Genomic DNA, 17,356 nt, shown 5'->3' with positions numbered 1-17,356 from the left:
AGCTGGTGGACTCGGTGCTGGACGTGGTGCGGAAGGAGTGCGAGAACTGCGACTGCCTGCAGGGCTTCCAGCTCACCCACTCGCTGGGCGGCGGCACGGGCTCGGGCATGGGCACCCTGCTGATCAGCAAGGTGCGCGAGGAGTACCCCGACCGCATCATGAACACTTTCAGCGTGGTGCCGTCCCCCAAGGTGTCGGACACGGTGGTGGAGCCCTACAACGCCACCCTCTCCATCCACCAGCTGGTGGAGAACACGGATGAGACCTACTGCATTGACAACGAGGCGCTCTACGACATCTGCTTCCGCACCCTCAAGCTGGCCACCCCCACCTACGGCGACCTCAACCACCTCGTCTCGGCCACCATGAGCGGCGTCACCACCTCCCTGCGCTTCCCCGGCCAGCTCAACGCCGACCTGCGCAAGCTGGCGGTCAACATGGTGCCCTTCCCTCGCCTCCACTTCTTCATGCCCGGCTTCGCCCCGCTGACGGCCCGCGGGTCCCAGCAGTACCGCGCCCTCACCGTCCCCGAGCTCACCCAGCAGATGTTTGATGCCAAGAACATGATGGCCGCTTGCGACCCGCGCCACGGCCGCTACCTCACCGTGGCCACCGTCTTCCGCGGCCGCATGTCCATGAAGGAGGTGGACGAGCAGATGCTGGCCATCCAGAGCAAGAACAGCTCCTACTTCGTGGAGTGGATCCCCAACAACGTCAAGGTGGCCGTCTGCGACATCCCGCCCCGGGGGCTGAAGATGTCCTCCACCTTCATCGGCAACAGCACGGCCATCCAGGAGCTCTTCAAGCGCATCTCGGAGCAGTTCACGGCCATGTTCCGCCGCAAAGCCTTCCTGCACTGGTACACGGGCGAGGGCATGGACGAGATGGAGTTCACTGAGGCCGAGAGCAACATGAACGACCTGGTGTCCGAGTACCAGCAGTACCAGGACGCCACGGCCGAGGAGGAGGGCGAGATGTACGAGGACGACGAGGAGGAGTCGGAGGCGCAGGGCGCCAAGTGATGCCGGCCCCGCTCGCCATCGCCCGCCGGCCCCGCTGCTTCCCGGGGGGGGGGCCCCGTCCTCGCCCCTTCAGTGTCTGCTCACCCCCCCCTCCCCTCCCCTCTCCTCCCTCGCCCTGCGTTAGCTCGGCCCCTCCCGTGACCCCCCCGGCCTCCCCCCTCCCCCCTTTTCGTTTTTTACTGGTTCGTGTCTAATATTTTTTTTGGAATACTCAATAAATTTATTGCTGTCCGGTTCCTTCCCTGTCTGTGTCTGCTTGGGGGGGGGGTGGAGGCCCGGGCTGGTGGTGGGAGGGGGGTGCTCAGTGACACGGGGGGGGTGGGTTAGGGACCACCAGCACCCATCGGGGCCGTGCCCCAGCCATTGTCACCCCCCGGACAATGCTCGGGGGGCGCCCCCTGCTGCCCCTTTTGTCCCTGCTGATGGCGGGGGGGGGGCGCACAGCCCTGGAGGGGGGGGGGAATAATGCCCGGCTGGGGGGCAGCAATGCGCAAATCTCGCTCCACCCCCTCGAAGGGGGTCCCCATGGGGCGAGGGGGCCGGGGTGGGGCTGGGGGCTCGCTTATAGGGCTGGGCCCCCCCCCGGGCGCTGCGCACTCCGCCGGCCGCCAGGGGGGGCAGGAGGGGGGGGGAGTGGCGATGGGGAGGGGGGGGTGGTTGGGACCCGCCCCGGTGTTGCGGGAGGGGCCGGTACCGGGGGCGGCGCTGAGCCGGTGCTGCGCGGTGCCGGTGCCGGTGCCGGTGCCGGTCCCGGTGCGGCGATGGCGTACGACGAGAAGCTGGCCCGGTTCCGCCAGGCTCACCTCAACCCCTTCAACAAGGGTCCCGAGAATCCCACCGGGGGGGGAGGACCCGAGGAGCCTCCCCCCGGTGCCCCCCCGTCGGTTGCCCGGCGGCCGGAGCCGTGCCCGGGGGACGCCGAGAGCCCGGAGCCCCCCATGGACCTGGGGCTGGCCGAGGACCACTTCTCGCGGCCCGTGGTGAGTGGGGGGAGCGGGAGCCGGGGTCTGGGGGGGGGCACCGGGGGTCTGAAGCCGTCCCCCCCCCCCCGTCCCGCAGGGTCTGATCCTGGCACCCGACGTGCGGCAGCTGCGCCGCGCCATCGAGGAGTGCAAGCGGGCCATCCTGGCGCTGCCCGAGCACTCGGAGCGCCAGAAGGACGCCGTGGTGCGCCTCATCCACCTCCGCCTCAAGCTGCAGGAGCTGCAGGTGCGGCCGGGGAGGACTTGGGGGGGGGTTTGGGGGGGTCCTGAGGGTCTTGGGGGCCATGGAGAGGGGGTTGGAGGGTCCTGGGGGAGATCCTGAGGGTCCTGAGGGGGTCCTGGGGACCCTGGAGAGGGGTTCTGAGGGTCCTGGGGGCCCTGGAGATGGGGTCCTGAGAGTCCTGGGGAGGTTCTGAGGGTCCTGGGGGCCATGGAGATGGGGTCCTGAGAGTCCTGGGGAGGTTCTGAGGGTCCTGGGGGCCATGGAGAGTGGATCAGAGGGTCCTGAAGGAGGTCCTGAGGGGGTCCTGGGGGCCATGAAGAGGAGTTCTGAGGGTCCTGGAGGGTCCTGGGGGTCCTGGAGATGGGGTTCTGAGAGTCCTGGGGAGGTTCTGAGGGTCCTGGGGGCCATGGAGAGTGGATCAGAGGGTCCTGGGTGAGGTCCTGAGGGGGTCCTGGGGGTCCTGGAGAGGGGTTCCTGGGGGTCCTGGGGGCCATGGAGAGTGGGTTGGAAGGTCCTTTGGGGACTCTGAGGGTTCAACGGGGTCCTGGGGGCCGTGGGGGCAGTCCTGAGGGTCCTGGGGGCCATGGAGAGGGGTTCTGAGGGTCCTGGGGGAGGTCCTGAGGGGGTCCTGGGGGCTCTGGAGAGGGGTTCTGAGGGTCCTGGAGGGTCCTGAGGACCCTGGAGAGGGGGTCCTGAGAGTCCTGGGGGGGTTCTGAGGGTCCTGGGGGCTATGGAGAGGGGGTTGGAGGGTCCTGGGGGAGGTCCTGAGGGGGTCCTGGGGGCCATGAAGAGGAGTTCTGAGGGTCCTGGAGGGTCCTGGGGGTCCTGGAGATGGGGTTCTGAGAGTCCTGGGGGGGTTCTGAGGGTCCTGGGGGCCATGGAGAGTGGATCAGAGGGTCCTGAAGGAGGTCCTGAGGGGGTCCTGGGGGTCCTGGAGAGGGGTTCCTGGGGGTCCTGGGGGCCATGGAGAGTGGGTTGGAAGGTCCTTTGGGGACTCTGAGGGTTCAAGGGGGTCCTGGGGGCCGTGGGGGCAGTCCTGAGGGTCCTGCGGGCCATGGAGAGGGATTCTGAGGGTCCTGGGGGGGTTCTGGGGGCCCTGGAGAGGGGGTCCTGGGGGGTTCTGAGAGTCCTGGGGGCCCTGGAGAGGGGTCCTGTGGGTCCTAGGGGCGCTAGAGAGGGGGTTCTGAGGGTCCTGAGGACCCTGGAGAAGGGGGTTCTGAGGGTCCTGGAGGGGTCCTGAGGGTCGTGGGGGCCCTGGATAGGGAGTTCTGAGGGTCCTGGGGGGTCCTGCAGGTCTTGGGAGGTTCTGGGGGCCCTGGAGGCCCTGGAGAAGGGGTTCTGAGGGTCCTGGGGGCCCTGGAGAGGGGGTTCTGAGGGTCCTGCGGGGGTCCTGAGAGTCTCAGGGTGGGAGTCTGTGGCTCTGGGGGGGCCCACGCTGACCCCCCGCCGCCCTCAGGACCCCGACGAGGAGGAGCCCAACATCCGCGTGGTGCTGGAGCACCGCTTCTACAAGGAGAAGAGCAAGAGCGTCAAGCAGACGTGCGACAAGTGCAGCACCATCATCTGGGGGCTCATCCAGACCTGGTACACCTGCACAGGTGGGTCTGGGGTCCCGATACCCCCCCCCATATCCCCTCCTCGGCCCCGTGCTGACATCCACCCGCCCGCAGGGTGCTATTACCGGTGCCACAGCAAGTGCCTGCCCCTGGTCACCAAGCCCTGCGTCAGGTCCAAGGTGAGCCACCAAGCCGAGTACCAGCTCAGCATCTGCCCCGAGAGCGGGCTGGACAGCCAGGACTACCGCTGCGCCGAGTGCCGGGCACCCATCGCCCTCCGTAAGGCACCGGGGGGGGGCTGTGGGAGGGGGGCGTTGGGGCTCTGGGGCTGTGGGTGCCGGTACCGACGGGTGTGCTGCCGCAGGGGGGGTGCCCAGCGAGGCACGGCAGTGCGACTACACCGGCCTCTACTACTGCAGCAGCTGCCACTGGAACGACCTGGCCGTCGTCCCCGCCCGCGCCATCCACAACTGGGACTTTGAGCCCCGCAAGGTGCCCGTGCTGCTGGGGGGGGGCTGCGGGGGTCCAAGGGGGGTCACTTGGGAGGGCACGGCCCCAAGCGAGGGGTCCCTGGGGGATGCGTCCGTGGGTGGAGGTGACTTGGGGGGGCTGTGGCTTTGTTATGGGGTCCTGGGGGGGCAGCTCCCGGGGTTGTGGGGTGACGGTGGTGGGCACGCAGGTGTCGCGCTGCAGCATGCGGTACCTGGCGCTGATGGTGTCGCGGCCCGTGCTGAAGCTGCGGGAGATCAACCCCCTGCTCTTCAACTACGTGGAGGAGCTGGTGGAGATCCGGGTGAGTGCAGCGGGGCCGTGGGTGGGCAGGGGGTGGGGGAAAGGATGGGGGGAATGGGGACCCCTGAATGGGGCTGGGGGGACGGATGGCATTAAGCGGGGAGGGGGCTGGGGCCAGCAGCGCCCGCTGGGGGCTGGGAAGGGGGAGCAGGGCAGGGTGGGGGGGTCCTGAAGTGCTGCAGGGCTGGGACTGACCCAGCAGGGCCTTGTCCCTGTCCCCAACCTGTTCCTGTCCCCATCCCATGTCCATCTTTACCCTCTCCCACACCCACGCCCTCACCAATCTCACCCTGTCCCCATCCTGTCCCCGTCTCCTCCCTGCCCCGTCCCCCCCCCGCAGAAACTGCGCCAGGACATCCTGCTGATGAAGCCCTACTTCATCACCTGCAAGGAGGCGATGGAGGCGCGGCTGCTGCTGCAGGTCAGGGCGGGAGGGAGGGAGGGAAGGAAGGAGAGGCCGAGGCCAGGGAGGCCCCCGGTGCGCGGTGACGGGCACGGTGCTGACGCCCACCCGCCCACAGCTGCAGGACCGGCAGCACTTTGTGGAGAACGACGAGATGTACTCGCTGCAGGACCTCATCGACATCGAGGCCGGGCGCCTGAGCTGCTCCCTGACCGAGATCCACACCCTCTTCGCCAAGCACATCAAGCTGGACTGCGAGGTGAGCGGGGCCGTGCCGTGGGGTGGCTTTGGGCACGGCCCCACGGGGCCAGAGCCACGTGGAGGGCGTGCGTGGGGGTCTTTGGGGGTCCCTGCCAAGCATCCGGGTACCGGAGCCCCCTCTGCCCCCTCTCGCCGCAGCGCTGCCAGGCGAAAGGCTTCGTGTGTGAGCTGTGCAAGGAGGGCGACGTGCTTTTCCCCTTCGACAGCCACACCTCGGTGTGCACCGACTGCTCCGCCGTCTTCCACAGGTACGCCGGGTGCCGGTGCCTCGCCGCGTTCCCCTCGGGTGCCGTGGTGGTGGTGGTGGGAGGGGGTCCGGGCAGCTCCGGGACCCTCCCCGGCGTTCCCTGATGTGTCCCATCCCCACAGGGACTGCTACTACGACAACTCCACCACGTGCCCCAAGTGCGCCCGGCTCAGCCTGCGGAAGCAGTCCCTCTTCCAGGACTCGGTGGCCGAGGCAGAGCCCTAGGGGGGGCCCGGCCCCAGGCGTGGGCTCTGCGAGCTCCCAGCCCGTGGCCCCGGCTCCGTGCCAGCGGAGCAGGAGGAACGGGCTCTGCCAGGAAGGGCAAGGGTGCCAGGACGGGGCTGAGGCTGCCCTGGATTTCTCTCCGTCTCCGCGCGCTCCCAAAGGGCCGGGCGGGGTGCGTGGGGGGAGAGCCGGGAGCTGGGGGGTGCCTCCTGCCCTGGGGGGGCTGCCGGCAGCCACCGTGCATGGCCCTGCCTGGGTGAACACTACCTGCTTGGATGCTGCTGGTTTGGGGGAAATACCACTTGGTTTTGTTCCCCCTGCACCGTGGGACACACGTTAGCATGGTGAAGGACTGGGCCAAGGGGTTGGGGGGTGTGAGGGGGGGAGTTAAGGGCAGTGCCCGTGTGTGACACTACGGCAGGGGTCCTGCACGCTGCTGGCCCCCCCCCGTTGCTCGCTGCTGCTCGTGGAAGCCCCCACTGCGCGTTGCACCCACCCGTGTCCTGTCCCCCAACACCGCTCCTGCAACACTCGCCCGGTCTCTGTCGCAGCAGCGTGGCCTCTTTGCACAGCGCCGCCGTCGTGAGCCCAGCTGGGGGCTGCTTCTGGCAGAGCAGGGGGGTCACTGGCTGGGGGGGGGCTTCGGTGGGCTCGGGGGGGGCCCTCACACATGGGGTCTGGCTGTCCTGCCATGCAGGCTGCCCTGCGCCCCTCCCCATCCCCTGCCCCATGCCCGGTGCTGCTCCTGCAGGGGCTCCCCCTGTTCCCTGCTCCCCCCGCTGGCAGCACAGGCTCCTTTTTACGCCGCCCCCACCTCTGGCAGCTCCCCCCCCCCATCTGGGGGTCGCACCCCCCTTTTTCCCAGTGACGGGGCAGAGCCGTGACCATGGGTCTCTCGGTTTTACCGGTACACACAGCTGCTACGTGGTGGCGGGTGGCACCGTGCGGCTCCCGGCCCCGCTGAGCCAGGGCTCCCAGGGGCCAGGACCATAACAGGGGGGGGAAGGTGGGGGCCGGGCAGCGCGGCCCCCTTTGTGCTACAGGGCCGGGAGGAGCCGTTTCCCCCTCCCCACCAGGCCACCGGCTTTGGCATCGCTTGGTACCCGCGGGCTGGGGCCACCCCGAGCACCCCAGCAGCGAGTCCTTCGCCCCGCACGGCTTTTCCCGGGCAGGGCGTGGGGAATGCGGTTGGAGAACGGCGGCGTGGAGCCTGTCCCCACCTCCTGGGGCAGCTCCTACTCCTGCTGCGGCCGCTCCACCGCCAGGAAGGCGTCCACGGCGCCCGGCTGCAGCTCCGAGTCGCTGAGGTGCTTCTTGTCCCGGCCCTGCTCCCGCGCGCGGGTCCAGGAGGGCGAGCGCAGGTACCCTGCCCGCGGCATGGCCTGCGGGTGCAGCCCTGCGGGGACAGCAGGCTCAGCCCGCGCCCCCCCGTGAGGACGGCAGCGAGACGGGGGGGGTTCAAAATCACCGCTGGGCGATTCGCCGGCCGCGTTCTCCTCGTCGGAATCGGCGAAGACCTCGGCCAGCTCCTGGTCCGACATGTCGGTCAGCTCCGTCAGGTCCAGCAGGTCGAAGTGCACCTCCAGCGAGGACACGCTGCTCAGCGGCTCTGCGGGCGGCGGGACGGGGGTGGGCACGGCTGGGCACCGCGGGGATGGGGGCCCGGGGGGACCCGAGGGTGCTGGGAGGGGACCCGAGGAGGGACAAGGGGCTGAGAGGGGCGCGGGGGCTGCACTCACGTCTCCGCTCGGTGACCTGCAGCAGGCTGGCGGTGGGGATGGGGATGCCGCCCTGCTCCTCCACGGGGATGTCGGGGGTCTCCTCAGCCGTCCCAGGGATGGGGGTCCCCGCCGTTCGCTCCGGGGCCAGTGTCTCCTTGCCCAGCTCTGCAGAACCGGCACCTGCCTCGTTGGTTTGGGGCCGGGGCAGTGCCGGCAGCTCCCTCCTGCAGCCCCACCGCCCGCCCGGGGGCTCCCCAGCTGAGGGGGCTGCGTGTCCCCAGCCCCGGGACCCCCGCGGAACAGGCAGCGCTCCGAGGCAGCTGCCGTGGGCCCCGGCAGCCCCCCGCCCCTCGCAGCCCCTTTGTGTCGGCGAGACAAAAGCGCAGCCTGTTCGGAGGCCGGAGCCCAGACAAGAGGCGTTTTGTCTCCTGGGGGGAGCTGGCGGGGCCGGGCAGACACGGCACGGTGCTGGGGGGGCTGGGCTGGCTCTGAGAGCCCCCCAAGTGTGGGGCAGCCCCCCAACCCACCCGGTGTCACGGCTGCACCCGGGCAGCCCCAGCCTTGTGCCACTGGGCCCTGGTTTGCTGCTGGGGGAGATGGCACGGGGCACGGGGACGGGCTCAGCGGGGCAGGGGGGTCACCTCTGCCCCCCCAAGATGGGGCAAGGGGCAGAACGCCCCTGCACCAAGGAGCCAGCACGGGGAATGGGGAATTTCAGGGAGATTTGGCCCCGGTGCTGGGCAGGGAGGGCAGCAGGCAGCCCGTGCACCTGCCCCGACCCCAAACGGTGGCACGGGGCACCCGCCACCGCCACCACCTTCCCTGCGGCGGGGAAAACGGGTCCCCACCCCGCTCCTCACCCAGGAGGAACCCCATACACACCCGTCCCCATCCCCAGGGAGGTGTGGGGCTGCCCCCTGCACCACAGCCCCCCTGAGGGTGACATGGGGGTGTCACCGCCCGGAGCGAGGTGGCAGCGTCCCCGTTCCCCCCGGCACCACCCAGCTGCTCCCCACCGCAGCAATCCCCCCGTGCCCCCCGCCTGATGCTGCCAGCCCCCAGCTCGGGCTCAGGGGCGAGGAGCGGGGCTGGCGGCAGGGCTGGGCGCGCTGCTGACTCACGTCAACCGCAGAGTGAGCCAGCACCGGGCTCCGGCCACCCCAACCGGGGTGGGGGGGGGGCTCCGGGGACCTCCACGGGACCCCAACCCCGCTATAGGGCCCAATGTGGCAGGAGGGCACAGCGGGGTCGTGGTGGGGGCGGTGGCAGCGCCACATGCGGGGCACACACAGGAGGGCTGGGTGGGCGCGGGTGCCACTCGATGCCACCTGCGTGCCCCCCGCTGTGGCACCGGGGACCCCCCCGGCTGCACCCCATGGCCACCCCCCCCTCCCCAGGCGCTGCAGGCGGGCGGCAGCCCCCCAGCACCCCCTGTGCGAGGGGCACACCGCACCCCCTACCCTGGGTGAACCCCCCCCAAACCCAATAACGGGGGGCGGGGGGGTTAAAACATGCCCCCCCCGGCTCCCCCACCCCACAGCCCCCCCCTACACCCCCTGGTGCACGCAGGCACCCCCTGACACACCCCCTGCACCCCCCCCCTTGCACACCCACCCCCCCTTTTCACACCCCCCCTTCCCCCCCACCCCCTTCCCGAGCCCCTCCGGCCCCCGCTGCCCCCCCCCCCCCCCGGTTCCCCGGTTCCCCGGTGCTGGGCTCTTCGCTGCTTTTTTTCCCCCCCCCCCCAGGCCCATCCCCGCTCACCTGCGGTGCCGCCCGCTCCCGGAGCCTCCATGGGCCGGGCCGGGCCGGTGCCGGTGCCGGTGCCGGTGCTGGGCGGGGCGGGCCCGGTGCCAGCCCGCAGCCCGCACGCTCCTGCCCGCCGCGGCGGGGGCGGGGATGGGGGCGGTGCGGGGGCGGGGGCCGGGCCCGGGGCCTTTGGGGGGGTGGGGGGCGGCTCATCCTACCCCGGGGGGGGGACCGGGGGGCACCGGGAAACGGAACGGGCACACCGGGGGGGGCACACCAAAAGGGGGGGGGCACACCGAGAGGGGGGGGGGCACCGGGAGCGAGGCGGGGGCCTCGGATAGAGGGGGGGGGCCCGCTGCAGGCTGTGGGGCCGGGGGTGCTGAGGGGCCCCGGGGATGCACCGGGGGGGGGGGCGCGCACCGGGGCGGGGAGCTGGGGGAAACGGGGGGCGGAGAGGGGCTCCCGAAGGACTGAGGGGCTCCGTTAGGCCGCAGGGTAACGGCTCTGGGGCCGGGGGGGGGCCGGGGGGGCAGCGGGGCCCCGGGCACGGCCGGGTCCCGGGGCTGGGCCGGGCCCCGACGCCGTTACCGGGGCCGGGCCCCCCGTTGCTAAGGGGCGGGGCCTCCGTCGAGCAAATCTCGCGAGACTTCCCCGCGCGTTGCCAAGGAGACGGCGCCGCGGCCTGGCCGCCATGGTGGGCACCGGGGCCTGCACCGGGGGGGGGCACCGGGACCGGGACCGGGACCGGGACCGGGATCGGGATCGGGATTCGGATTCGGATTCCTGGAGGGACCCTGAGGGCTTGCAGGAGGCCGGGGCCCGGCGGTGGGGGCGCCCCGGGGGGTCCGGGCGCGGTGCTGAGGGGTCCCCGGGCCTGCCCGGCCTGGCCCGGGCCCGGGCGCTGCCCCCGGAGCTTCCCCCCCTCGTAACGCGGCCCTGCTCCTGCTCCTTCTTCTCCTTCTTAATTATTCTTAATCTTCATCCTCGTCTACATTTTCTTCTCCTTCTCCTTCCTCAGGCGCCCAAAAAGGCCGTGAAGAAGGGGAAGGGCGGCAAGGCCCCGGCCGTGGTGGACGCCTCGGCCCCCGAGGAGATGAGCAGGGAGCAGGTGAGCGCGGCCCGGCCCCGGGGCTGCTGCCTTTGGGGCCGCGGGGGGGGGGGATACTTGGTGCTCGGTGCGGTCAGTGCCTGCCAGGAGCAGCCCCCTCGTCGTGTCCGTGCTTCTCCTGTTCCATGGCGTGCCGCTCCCCTCCTTGGGCTCTCGCCGTCTTTGCCCTCGTCCCTTAGCCCTGGAGCCCTGTTCCCTCGTGTCAGTGACCTGCTGGTGTGGAAATGTCCCGGGAAAGGTGCCTGTGATGGGAGCTTATTATCTGACAAGTGTTCTGTGGTGTTTCCTTTAGAAAGTAACCCTGCTGACCAATTCTGCTGGAATCGGTTTCTTTCTGCATCTGATGCTTTGCTCGGGTGAGCAGGCCCATCTCCACAGGTGGCTGCGCTTGCACTCAGCCGTGTGATCGCTCAGCCTGCAGCACTCTCAGCACATCCCAGATCATACTGTGCTGGGTACCTAAAAACCAGGAGGAGACGGTCCTGACCTGGGCGATCTCGCTCCCAGGATAAGATCTTGCATGTCTCAGTGCTATCTAGCATCTGAGAACGTGTCACTGGCCACTGGGAGACAGAATGGCCAAGCCCTGGCTGCTTAGGGTAGGAGGAGGTTTTGTCACTCCTTTTCCAGAGGCCAGTGGGTCACTGTCATGTCCTGGGCTCTCCCTGCCCCATCCCCACTTTTCGTCCTCCTTTCCTCTGTCCCAGCAGAGGCTACCGTGTTCTGCAGGTTTCCAACAGAGCTCACCACGGGTATCTTGAGAAGAGCCATCTGTCCCAGGCCCCCTTTTCCCACTACCTGCCTCCTTCTCTTGGCCTTGCAGCTGGGGCAGCACGTTGTGCGTCTCCGGGAGGAGCTGGATCGGGAGCGGGAAGAGCGCAACTACTTCCAGCTGGAGCGTGATAAGATTCACACCTTCTGGGAGATCACCCGCCGGCAGCTGGAGGAGAAGAAAGCCGAGCTGCGTAACAAGGACCGCGAGATGGAGGAGGCGGAGGAGCGGCACCAAGTGGAGATCAAGGTGGGAGGATGAAACGGCTGGGGCGTGTGCGTGCCCCGAGCCCTGCGTGAGGTGAGGGACTGGGGTGGAGGAGCTGGGCAGGATACGAGCCAGGAGCATCTCTGCCAATATCCCAGCTTCAGATGTTTTCCTGCTGGCGCCCGTCACCTGCTCTCTGGCTTGTCTCTAGGTTTACAAGCAGAAGGTGAAGCACTTGCTGTACGAGCACCAGGAAAACCTCACCGAGCTGAAGGCAGAGGGCACCGTGTCCATGAGGCGGGCCCAGAAGGATCACTGGGCCCAGGAGATGGAGCTGCGCAAAGACATGCGCTCCTTAAAGGTGGAGCTGAAGGAGCAAGAGCTGGCCAACGAGGTGGTGGTGAAAAACATGCGCCTGGTAGGTGCCTGGCAGGGCAGCGGGGGCTGGAGCCGCGTGTGAGGAGCCTCTGCCTCAGAGGGAAGTGGTGGGGCTGCTGTCTGAGCCCTCCCAGCCATGGTGTGTGAGCAGGAGACTGTCTCCTCTGCTGTCTTGGTGAGGTGGGAATGGGGTTTCCTGCAGACCCCAGTGTCAAATGTACTTATAGGCACTGGAAAGACAGCACGGGAACAGGGAGGAGGGCTTTCTGGGGCAATTTCTGTGAAATCCCTCCTACAGCAGGGCACCAGCAGTGGCTAAAAACCCCTGGGAACAGCTGGAGAACCTAACATGCCACTCTGCTCAAATAACGTGGGGTTCATGCCGTGGTGGGAGCCTTTCCCAGGGAGCAGAACGGGTTTTGGCTGCCTGCTGGGGTGGTTCCTGGTTGCTGGAACCCAGCCCCATGGTTGGGCCTGGCCTGGAGGCCTGCGTGAACCTCAGGGACTGGGTTGTGTAGCGGTGCAGTGACCTCGGGGTTGGGTTGTCCACCTCTAACATGGAACTTCTCCCTCACAGAAACAAGAGGAAGAGATCACGCGGCTGTGCAACGACTTTGAGAGACAAGTGAAAGGTCAGGCCGTGTGTCAGCACTCTGGGGAAGGCTTCTCCGAGCTCCACTGCACTCCTGGTTCCGTGGAGCAGAAAGGGGCTGCTTCTCCCCGCCAGTGCTTGCTCCCCGTGCCCACGGGCTGCCAGGCTGCGTGGCCAGCAGCGCTCTCTGAGCTGAACTCCCAGCTTGGTGGGGTTGTGCCATGGAAATGGGGCTGGGATGGCCACCTGTTGTGTGAGCTGGGGGTGGAGGCAGGGCTCTTACTGCTGCCAGCCTGCATCGCTGAGCTCTGCTGGCTGGAGGAGCCCTTGCAGATGCAAGCCCTGGCTCCCCACCCCTCTCAGGGGACGCTTCAGGTTCTCACGGGCTGACTTGGAGCTTTTCCATGTCCTGTTTCCAGAATGCTATTTCTGGGCTCTACTCAGTCTGGTCCCAGTGTAACCGCTCTGTGTCCTGGTGGGGCTGTTAGTGAGCGCCTTGTCCTCGAGCGATGCTGCAGTGGGACGCGCTGGGCTGGTGCTCGCTGTCCTTACCCCCATGTGCTTCCCCAGAGATCGAGGCCAAGTACAACAAGAAGATGCAAATGCTGCGGGACGAGCTTGACTTGCGCCGGAAGACCGAGATCCATGAGGTAGAAGAGAGGAAAAACAACCAGATCAGTGAGCTGATGAAGAACCACGAGAAGGCCTTCAGTGAGATCAAGAACTATTACAACGATATCACCCTCAAAAACCTGGCACTCATCAACTTGCTCAAGGTACTGCCTGCCTGCTGCCGCAGCCCTGGCTTGTGGTGGGGCTGGTCCTGTAAGGACCTCACCCAGACCTGGCCAGCTCCCTGGTGGAGGTGCTGGTGCTGCTGTTCTCCTGCACACCATTAACACACAAAGCCCTTGTGCACAAGGAGATGTGGCTTGCCGGGCTGGCAGTGGGAGGGTGTCCTGGCAGCGTGAGGAGCTGGGCAGACCCTGCTGCACAGCCCCTCCAGGAGCCAGCGCTCCTCTTCCCAAGAACAGGAGCAGATGGAGGAGAGGAAGAAGAGAGAGAATCAGCTGGAAAAGGAGAAGGCAGATTTGCTGCTCCACAAGAAGCAACAGCAGGAGACCCTGCAGCAGACCCAGGAGCAGGTGTTTGAGATGCAGAAGAAGTTGGCCCACTATGACATGGACAAGGAGGCTCTGACGGTGAGTTTCCAGCCCTGCTGGGAGCCCCTTTCTCTTCTTCCCTGAGTCACTGCGGCTGTTCTCTGGAGTGGAGTCGCTCAGCAGTGACCTCTGCCGCTCAGCAGAGGGCTGGTTGGCCAGATTGCTGAGCAAATGCCTCCGAGTCCCGTTCAGCTTAGTTGTGTGCAAGATCTCAGGTGGGACTCCAGGATTCTGTCAGGAAGAGAGAGGAGCAGCCCCTGCTGCAGAGAGGGGAGGGAGATGTGGGCGCAGCCTGTGTTTTCTCACCCCTCTCCCTTTGCTGGTCTCTCTCCTCCCTTGCCAGAACACATACCACCCCCTGGAGAACCTTGCACTCTTTAACTGTCCCTTCCCACTCGCAGAACACAAAAGCCCGTCTGAAAGTCATCCAGAAGGAACTGAAAGACCTTCAGTGGGAACACGAGGTGCTGGAGCAGCGGTTCAGTAAGGTGAGAGCTGCAGGTGGCTCTGGGCATCCACTTTCCCTCTTTACACAGGGTTAGGCACCGGGACTTAGCAGCGGTGCCTACGTTGCGCTTAGCAAAGGGCTTTCCAAAGCCCTGATCTGGAGCTGCGTGTTAGCTGCCGCTTCCAGCAGAGCTTATCGCGGCTTTGGCATCTCTCGTGCTCAGCAGACAGGCCCGGCCTTGTACTTCGCTGAGCAATCATGCGTGTGCTGATGGTCCCCTCCTGGCCCGCTGGTGACAGGCTGGGTCACGAGAGGATCCGCATGGAGGGGCTCCCGCTGCAGCGGGGAGAGCCGGGGGCGGTGGCTCCCTCGTCCTGCTGGTGCGTGGGTGCCGCTTCCCCTCTCGCCGTGCAGCCTCTTCAAGGAATATTGTTGTCAGAATATCCCCCCAGCCTCAGCCTCTCCCTTCCAGCTAACCCAGATAAACGTATTGAGGCAGAACAGAGCTCATTTGCAAGTCGTAGAAATCCCCAGGAATATGAACATTGATCTGAGGCCTCGTTAACAATCCATCATTAAGGCAGCAACGTATTCAGTGCAGTCAGAAATAGGCTTTGGAGGAGAAATCCTAATTAGGACACTTATTAACTAGCTGTGAGCCGGGGACTCCTGCCAGCTGCAGGAAGGGGAGGAGGAGAGACCCCTGCACGCCGCAGGCCCTCTCTGAGCTCTGAAGCAGTGCCTGGGGGCAGAGCACTGGGGAGCCTGGAGTCGGGGTCAGGCCAATGAAGCAGGGATCCTGTGCTGCTGGGGGGGGACAGCGGGGACCAATTCTCTCCCTGCAGGGGCCCAGGAAGGGGGAGGTTTGGGGGGAGCCGAGCTGTTTGGAGGAGAAGTAGCTGGGCTATGCCAGGGTTTGAGTAGCAGGGGCTGCACCGGGGCAGGTGCTGATGGATGGATGGGGTGGGGTCCCTGCTGCTGGGGGGTGTCCTGTGCCAGGGGACAGAGGAAGCAGAGCTGCAGGTGCCGAGGTGGTGCCAGCACAGCAGGAGGGGGGGAGCTGTGCTCCAGCACCTGTGTTCCCCGCGGGGTGCAGGTGCTGTGGGGAACAGCCCGGCTCTCGCTGGAGCAGGCAGGGCTGAGCGGCACGGCCTGTTTGCTCCCAGCCCTGGGTGGCTGCCGGGGGGGGTCCCGGGGGCGGTGTGAAGCCGTGCCATGTTCTCGGAGCAGGTGCAGGCAGAGCGAGATGAGCTCTACCAGAAGTTCACCAAAGCCATTAACGAGGTGCAGCAGAAGACGGGCTTCAAGAACCTGCTCCTGGAGCGCAAGCTGAAAGGACTCCTCGACGTCCTGGAGAAGAAGGAGGTGGAGCTCAGCGAGGTCTTTGCAGCCTCCAACCTCGACCCGGGCGCCCTCTCCTTGGTCTCACAGAAGCTGGAGGTACCGTGCGCTGCTGCAGGGCCCCACAGAGGCTGTTCTCCCAGCAGGGCTGGCTCTTGAGGGGCAGAGCCTGCTCTGGGGCAGATCCTGGAGTGCGTGAGCGTGGCCAGGTGCCTGAGGGGCTTCGTTCCAGGCAGTGCCAGGGCAGACCCAGGCTGTGTGGCAGGAAACAGAGTCCCTGTCCTCCCTGCACTGCGGGTATCTGCCCGGACAGCCAGTCCCCAGCCCTGGGATGCTGTGACAAGCACCTCAGCCTGCTCAGGTGCTGAAAGCCCCACGTGAAGGTCCTGTAACTGTCGTGTCAGTTCGTTCCCGACACTCCCAGCGCTGTGCACGGTGCCGCAGGGCACTCCAGCTCTCCCTCGAGAGCGAGGCATGTGGGCGTAGGCGTTTGGCGCTGATCTCTCCCTCAGGTGGAGTCTGTTTGAAGGAGGATGGCCCCAGGCAGAGCGGTGCTCACCAGGGTTCTGTGCTGGCAGGTGGCTCCCGATGCAGCGCTGAGCAGCAGGCTGCGTGCGGGGCCTGCGAGCGACCTGGGGTGCCCCGACTGCGGGGAGCCACCGCTGCTGAGCCTTGCCCGTGCTCCTCTCCTGGCCTCTCTGGCTGCAGAGGCGGTGCAGACCGGATCCCAGAGGCTCTGCGATGTCTGGCGTGCTAAAAATACCAATGCAGAAAGCCTCAGCACGGTGCGGCGGCTCGGAGACCCACATTCCTGGAGCGTGCAGCAGCAGTAACTGGAGGAGCAGCATTTGTTTCAGGCGGGCTGGAGACGGGATGCAGGTTCCCAACCCAGCTTGGCCTCTGCTTCCCTGGCACCCTCCTGCTCACTCTGTGCCACCTGCCCCATCCAGGGCCCTCTGTGCTGGGTGCTGGTGGTGCTCCTGGTCTCCCCCGTGCCGGGGCACCTTAGGGATGAGCACGGCAGCAGCCCCAGGCTCCCAGTGGGTATGACAGCAGAGCAGATGTGCCACCTACCAGCAGGTGCCACAGCAGCACGTTGGGAAACATTCCTGGGAAGGCGTCAAGGCGCCGCTGTCACCCTCAGCTGCTGGGGTCCCTGAATTCCTTTGCTCAGCTGCCTCCAGCCACCGGCGCCCTCCTGGGGAGGCTCTCCCTGTAATTCCCTCGGTGCCGTGGCGGCGGGGAGGTGCTGCGGGAGCAGGTGCTGCCGTCCGCCCCCGCTTGCAGCAGGGCAGGAGATGCTGGTGGCGGGGCTGAGCTGGCGTTCATGCTCTTGGTCTGGCAGCTCCCTGGGCCTTGCCTCTGCCCGGGGCTGGCTGTCCCTGGCAGCGCTGGCCCCACGGGGACGTGGTGGTGGCCGTCTGCCCGGCTGTGCCGCGAGCTGCCCTGCTTCAGCCGTGTCCTGCTGCCAGCTGCTCCGTGCTCCAGCCTGCAGCACGGCCCCAGCTCGATGTGCCCTCGGTTAGCCAAAGCCTAACGCACCGTTTCCCTTGCAGGACGTGCTCGGTTCCAAGAACACCACCATCGAGGACCTGCAGTTCCAGCTGGCCCGAGTCTGCAAGGTGAGCAAGGGGTCTGGGCACACGGTGTAAGCCCTGGGGCTGGCTTCGCTCCGAGGGAAGGGAACTCACAGCAGGCCAGCTGAGCTGCTTCATGCCCTGCAGTGCTGGCCCGGGCTGCGTTGCTCTCAATTCCCTGACTTTCCCCTGCAAAGCAAGGCTGGTTTGGGGGTGCCCACCATTTAGGGGGCTGCAGGGACCCTGGCAAGGAGGGGCTGGGCTGGGGTTTGTGCTGGCAGAGCAGAACGTGGAGCGTTTCTCTTCCAGGCACACAACGACATGCTGCAGACGCTGGAGGCGAAGCTGACCGCCTTTGGGATCCCGCTGGACAACCTGGGCTTCAAGCCCCTGGAGAGCCCGGTGCTGGGCCAGGCGTTGGGGCAGGGCCCCGCGGGACTCGTGGCGGTGCCCACATGACACCAGGCAGCACCCATGGGTGCTGGCTGTGCTCGGGTGCTCCTGGGGCAGGGAGCAGGGCTGTGCCTGCCTTACACCACCAGCATCCCACCCCAAGGAAGGTGATTTTTTTTTTTTTTTGAGACTAGT

The 17,356-nt window shown here is 67.1% G+C and overlaps 3 protein-coding genes across 4 annotated transcripts; 2 read left to right on the top strand and 1 right to left on the bottom strand.

Moving 5' to 3' along the window:
- The first annotated feature begins 1,691 nt into the window (after positions 1-1,691).
- DEF8 (differentially expressed in FDCP 8 homolog) lies at positions 1,692-6,262 on the top strand. The gene is made up of 10 exons (XM_038185340.2): positions 1,692-2,002; positions 2,082-2,231; positions 3,685-3,826; positions 3,899-4,063; positions 4,149-4,276; positions 4,464-4,577; positions 4,917-4,997; positions 5,098-5,238; positions 5,379-5,488; positions 5,610-6,262. The coding sequence occupies exons 1-10, from the start codon at positions 1,784-1,786 to the stop codon at positions 5,710-5,712; spliced, it is 1,353 nt and encodes a 450-aa protein (XP_038041268.2). The 5' UTR covers positions 1,692-1,783; the 3' UTR covers positions 5,713-6,262.
- A 335-nt stretch (positions 6,263-6,597) lies between these two features.
- DBNDD1 (dysbindin domain containing 1) lies at positions 6,598-9,370 on the bottom strand. 2 transcript variants are annotated; one of them, XM_038185342.2, is made up of 4 exons: positions 9,198-9,370; positions 7,452-7,598; positions 7,181-7,321; positions 6,598-7,108 (listed from the first exon to the last, which is right to left on the bottom strand). In XM_038185342.2, the coding sequence occupies exons 1-4, from the start codon at positions 9,226-9,228 to the stop codon at positions 6,948-6,950; spliced, it is 480 nt and encodes a 159-aa protein (XP_038041270.1). In that variant the 5' UTR covers positions 9,229-9,370; the 3' UTR covers positions 6,598-6,947. The 2 variants fall into 2 exon arrangements, with proteins under 2 accessions (XP_038041270.1, XP_038041269.1); XM_038185341.2 differs by having other exon boundaries at positions 6,598-7,321; positions 9,198-9,365.
- A 282-nt stretch (positions 9,371-9,652) lies between these two features.
- Positions 9,653-17,346, top strand: GAS8 (growth arrest specific 8). Its single transcript, XM_038185338.2, has 11 exons — positions 9,653-9,876; positions 10,201-10,290; positions 11,114-11,311; positions 11,481-11,687; positions 12,225-12,279; positions 12,810-13,015; positions 13,274-13,441; positions 13,804-13,890; positions 15,081-15,290; positions 16,748-16,813; positions 17,078-17,346. Exons 1-11 carry the CDS (start codon positions 9,874-9,876, stop codon positions 17,225-17,227), a joined length of 1,440 nt encoding a protein of 479 aa, XP_038041266.1. The 5' UTR covers positions 9,653-9,873; the 3' UTR covers positions 17,228-17,346.
- Positions 17,347-17,356: the final 10 nt, after the last annotated feature.

The sequence above is a fragment of the Anas platyrhynchos genome, chromosome 12 (genome assembly GCF_047663525.1).
Source record: "Anas platyrhynchos isolate ZD024472 breed Pekin duck chromosome 12, IASCAAS_PekinDuck_T2T, whole genome shotgun sequence".
In the NCBI taxonomy this organism is placed as follows: domain Eukaryota; kingdom Metazoa; phylum Chordata; class Aves; order Anseriformes; family Anatidae; genus Anas; species Anas platyrhynchos.
Note: the sequence above shows the minus strand (reverse complement) of the source record. Positions and strands in the feature narration are given on the sequence as shown.